Below are 5432 nucleotides of genomic sequence, written 5' to 3' on the forward strand. Positions count from 1 at the left end.
TATATAGATATAGATATATATATATAGCACTCGTGTGATAAGAGATCAATATTCAACGAGCTTTCATCAAGTCAATGCTTTTCTACGGGGCGGCTGTGCGATGTGTCGTATGATGTGACGTGAAGCTGTTCTTCTTCCTGTCGACAGGCTCATCGTCGCTGCGTGAGACGCACTCCTGTATGGAGACGGATGACCTGACGCACGTCAGAGCCCCCCCTGACGCCGCTGTCGGCTCGCAATATTCAGCGGCGTTTGAGCTAACCTTGTCGCATGTCGTTATAAAGCGATGCCTATAAAAGTAACGTAAATGGATCGGGTCGCGAATTGAGTTATATACCATGCGTGCGTGCGCTATAACATTGAAAGTGTGTAGGCCTACGCGTTTGAGCGTAAACGAAAACAGAACAAAATGTGAACTATTCACCGAAACCTTATTCATATTGAAACGAGAAGTCTGGGTTTACACTACTGGATGCGACAATCCATATATGTATATTGTATATGATATCATAATGATCTATTATTATTCACTCCTGGTGATTCTATGTTGGAGTTGGTTGCGGCTTCACTGAAGATAAGTGTAGGGGCCTACCTGTGTTATGTTACCATGTTAGTTTCCCGCCGCTTATATTAGTATTTATATTAGTATATAGTTTATTATTATTATATTATATTAGTATAACGCAGACACACCTGCCTTAACGAGTGCGTATAGGGAAATTAAAATGTCCGAGTCCACATATTCCAACATGCTGTTTCATTTTTCAGAGGAGTGAGCGCCTTACGAAACTATATTTCCAACTTGTTCTACGAGCAGCTGTCTTGCAAAGTATATACGTTTTCATTGATTGGTGTTGCCATTTCTTATCCATCTTTCCACCTAACATCAGGGAATTTGCCCGTATGTATGTATGTATGTATGTATGTATGTGTGTGTGTGTGTGTATGTATGTATGTATCATGTATGTGTGTATATACATATTGTGAAATGTTATAGTCTAAATGAAATCGCGCATCCAAATTAAAGAACCAATACAAGCCCGGCCCGTAGACGTTTAAAAAAACTAGTTAATACATCCACGTGCACACGCACATAGAGGCGCGTGTAAAATGTGTTTACTGCGACAATTCCTGTTTAATTCGAAAATCCTATTTTATTTTCGCATAGCCAATATTTAAACACAACTATTGTTGTGGCGATCTTATTAATAGAGTAAAATTGCGATTCCTTCAAAACAAGTTGTATTCATTTAGAAAGTCAATGTTCTGTCGGTTTCAATTGTACGTCACGCTACTAAATTTTGTTATGCCGAATGTGATTTTTTTCATTTAGGATTGTATTCAGAGTAGTTTTTCAAATGTTGTTAACATGGCTACTGTTTGCTAATGAGCTGCGATGCAAAATTTTGTAACCTCGCATGTAATATTATAGAATACATTTTAGGTTTTATGACCGATCCTGCAGTGGCACGTTCGTTGCAGCAGTAGACACAGAATTTGCAAGGTTATAATTTTATAATTTTAAGCAGTTCTTATCTTGCTACTAGTGTTCTGATAGTCACCCACACGGGTCATAATAACATGGAGGTTACAGCGAGGCTTGCTCTAGGCGCCATGTAACCTTGGCTGATGCATGCATAGCAAACCGGAGCCAAGTGGGTGCATGGGGCCGACACCAGTAGTAGGCATAGTCCGGATAGTTGATCACATCCCACGGCCACCGCCGGTTAGCTAGACTCAATGCGTCAACTAGACTTCGACGCTCCGACGTCGAAACGTTTGCGTGTAACTTAGTGATACATTTGTGATGAATGCACGAGTTCTTTCCAGGAACGTATTCATTCCACCCATTTTGCCTGGTGGAGGCCACAAAGCCACGTGCGTGCTGTGTTCTGGGAAGGTGACCTCCATTGACCATGTACTGTAGCCGCATTCTCTCTGGAGGTGGGGAAGTGCCTCCTCCCTTGCCCCCTCCACTAGCTACAGCACTGCAGGAGGACGGCTGTCAGACACGGCACAAATAGCCGAAGGAAAAGAAGAGAAGAGAAGAGAAGAGAAGAGAAGACGAAGGGAAGGAAGAGAATAGAAGAGAAGAGAAGAGAATAGGAGAGGGTTCAACAAAAGAGGAAGAAGACGAGACGATGCCGTGGAGTGTAAGAAGGGGAAGCAGAGGAACCTAATGTGACGAGGCAGAGGTACCGACTAACAGGGGGGTTCGAGACACCTCGCGAGAAAAGCAGAGAAGCGTGGAGACACAACAGTTTACATAAACCTGCTGCAAATTATTTGCTGTAAACCGCGAAACATTATTATTTTCTTTTGATTAAAACCAACCCTGCTACAATAATATTGACGTATAGCTGTCGTTCAGCTTTTCCCGGCACTGCTACTGATTGACTTTAAAATATCGGACAGACTTTTATCGCAAATTCATACGTGCATCCCACACGCTGTCTTTGTCACACACAGACGTCAACTCGCCTCATCCAATTTAGATTGCAGCAAGGCTTTTAGTTATTAATGTTACATATGGCATTAACATTAATTGTCATCAGACCTGTATGCACCATTTAATGATAAGGATAATATGTCAGGGCTGCCAACATTGGGTGATAGGTGAGAGTGAGATGCGAGGGAGCGAAGCGACTAAGGGGGGAGGGGAAAGGGGGTTTCCCCCCTCCCACGGTAGGGAGCTTTTGCATTTTATAACTTCAATTTGTGCAATTTGGTGCATACTAAAGTGACTGTTTTCAGATATTGTAAGATTTTTTTTGCTGTGCGTGAGATATTTCAGCGTTTTATTCATGAAGAGATATTCATGCGAGAGATATCTCGGCATTTTGTTGCTGTGCGTGAGATATTGTAAGATCAGCGTGAGAGCGTGAGATTTGGTCAAAATGCGTGAGTCTCACGTTCAATGCGTGAGAGTTGGCAGCCCTGATATGTACATATTACATGTTCTCCCTAAAAGCACCTCTGATATCATCACACCCACACAATCTCTCTCTACATATATTCACCATATATAATTATTCATAACGATAGATTTTCGTGAAAAGTCACATCAATAGCGGATGAAAACAAATTATTACTATTCATGATCGCACGATTTAGCGCCGATAAACGACGCAATGTAATGCGTCTGCTTTTACCATAGTGTCACGTCATCTGTCAGAACACTGGCAATTTTGCTCACGTCCAAGGGAATAAATTCACTACTATACATTCTTCTCTCCAATGACTCGTTGCAGAGACCTGCAGCCTCTACCATCTTCACAGCAGCCGTGTTAGCACTAGGCACGGCTAGAATTAAACTAGCTTTCTCTTTACGTTCGTGGAGGGCCTCTACGGCTCTACAAAACAATCGCTGTATGATTGCCGGCGTATTTCCATAGAGCGGAAACACCCCGTACTGGTCTAGCACCGCTGTCGGCATTATAATTATGTAGCCGACGACGATGACGTCGTCAACATCGCCGCACGTCGCCACGAAGACGATTGAATTACGGTAGCAGATGAAATCATTTACTATTTCAGTTCGCTGTATTCCGGCGTGTATTTTCTTGTCATAGTCGAACAATGCGCGGGAAATGTTCGGCGTCATAGAATTCTTGTCCACAATCACTATGTCGTCTTCAGGTAGGGGCTGAAGATTTCTGATGACCGGCAGTCCTACATACTTCAAATTCTCCCAGGTCTCATCTACCTAAATACAATGTAAGAATGATTGATACACGCGTCTATTTGATGCAAATAACAGCCAATACCATTGCCGTTTATCGATCCTGATTAAGATTCAGAGGTGGGTACATATAGGAAAGCATTTTCATTGACGAATATTACGTAACACGTACAAACAAATTTCATGAGGAGGCCCTTCCCACATAAATACCAAGAATGCAAATGTTAGAGCAACGATGACTGAGCTATGACTATACAGGAGCAAATGTCAAGACACTGCAGCGACAAGAGACATCAACTGTAACATTTGGCGTCAAAATTGCAGCGACTGGGCAGCCACATTGCAGGCGTTAACGACTGATGACGTTAGGTCAAAGTTTATCTCAGGTCTCGCTACACAATGGCTAATTAGTTTCTAATTTTCTCTAAGGCTGGTAAGCGTCACAGTTGGTCATTGTTGCTGCATTGTATCTTGACCTTAAAGATACTGTTAGGGTTACGGATCGGTAACACTGTAAAGGGCATTGCAACATAACTACTCATCAAATTCAATCAAACTCATATCCATTACATACGAGAGATGTCTCTCTAAGATCTCGATAAAAATATTAATTTTTTTAATTCATCTCTAATTAATTGATGGCAAAAATTGTGAATTTATACAAACACATGTTTTTTTTTGCTATTTCTCAGAAAAATCAAAGAGTTGGGACCTAAACTTTTAACCATAAGTTGTTCATACTATGAACTAAAAAATATTCCCTGGAATTTTTTTTAAATGCTTTAATTTAGAAAATAAGTTGAAAAGATGTACAAAAATTTGTAGTGAATTTCTAAACGCAACAATTTCGTAAACAAAGAGCCATAACTCATAAAATATATTTAAAAAATTCCAGGGACCCATTTTTCCTTTAATATGTTAGCATTGAAACGTAACAAAAAATCAGAGTTTCGAGTTTCGAGAAATAACGCTTGAACATTCACCTACTTTAGCATTTTTAACAACCGCAATATCAGCACTTTTCTACATTTCCCATCATTGACCGCCTGTGTTAAGAATTGACTAATGCGGGGATTTGGAACTGTTTGGGTGGCTACATGAACACATAATTTCGTATACGTATACATAGCTGCTCATGGCTGCGATCTATCAAATAAAGTGGGTATTGAAATTTCGACCGAAATTCACCTCCTTACAGTATTTATGGGTTAATATAGTCTTAACACAATCCACAGATAAAAATCTATCGATAAATACTAAATATTATTCATAATATTCATATTCATATCTTTCATTCCTATACGAGTTGCTACGACAATGCATCCGTACCTGAACGCTTGTCAAAAGCCGTCATCACTGAATATGAAGATAATATCTAAGAACCTCAACAGACGAGAAACAATGCTACTGTTCCGCCTTCTACCCATTCTCTGGGACTGGCCAGCCTATTTGTTGGGCCCAACACACCCTCTACCTCTGCCAAACACATCCTTTCAGACCAAGAATTTCATCCCAGCCTACAGGACGCTCATTGATACATTTACACCACAGGTTAACAAGCCTACCCCAGGCCAACAACTCTACCACCTAGGATGGCAAGCCCACACTAGGTCAACGTCTCCACCCCTGACTGACATGCCACACCTGACTGACATACCACACCTGACTGACATACCACACCTGACTGACATACCACACCTGACTGACATACCACACCTGACTGACATACCACACCTGACTGACACACCAC

At 41.2% G+C, this 5432-nt stretch overlaps 1 protein-coding gene across 1 annotated transcript in view; it reads right to left on the reverse strand.

The window, feature by feature from the left end:
- Window positions 1-3088: 3088 nt before the first annotated feature.
- The window catches only part of LOC106805389, a 5388-nt gene continuing 3044 nt past the window's right edge, over window positions 3089-5432 (reverse strand). Inside the window, exon 3 of the mRNA XM_014806953.1 lies at window positions 3089-3706. Coding sequence (XP_014662439.1) covers window positions 3149-3706 — 558 coding nt within the window. The 3' untranslated portion in view covers window positions 3089-3148. The remainder of the gene's footprint in view (window positions 3707-5432) is intronic.

The sequence above is a fragment of the Priapulus caudatus genome, unplaced genomic scaffold (genome assembly GCF_000485595.1).
Source record: "Priapulus caudatus unplaced genomic scaffold, Priapulus_caudatus-5.0.1 Scaffold112, whole genome shotgun sequence".
Classification (NCBI taxonomy): domain Eukaryota; kingdom Metazoa; phylum Priapulida; class Priapulimorpha; order Priapulimorphida; family Priapulidae; genus Priapulus; species Priapulus caudatus.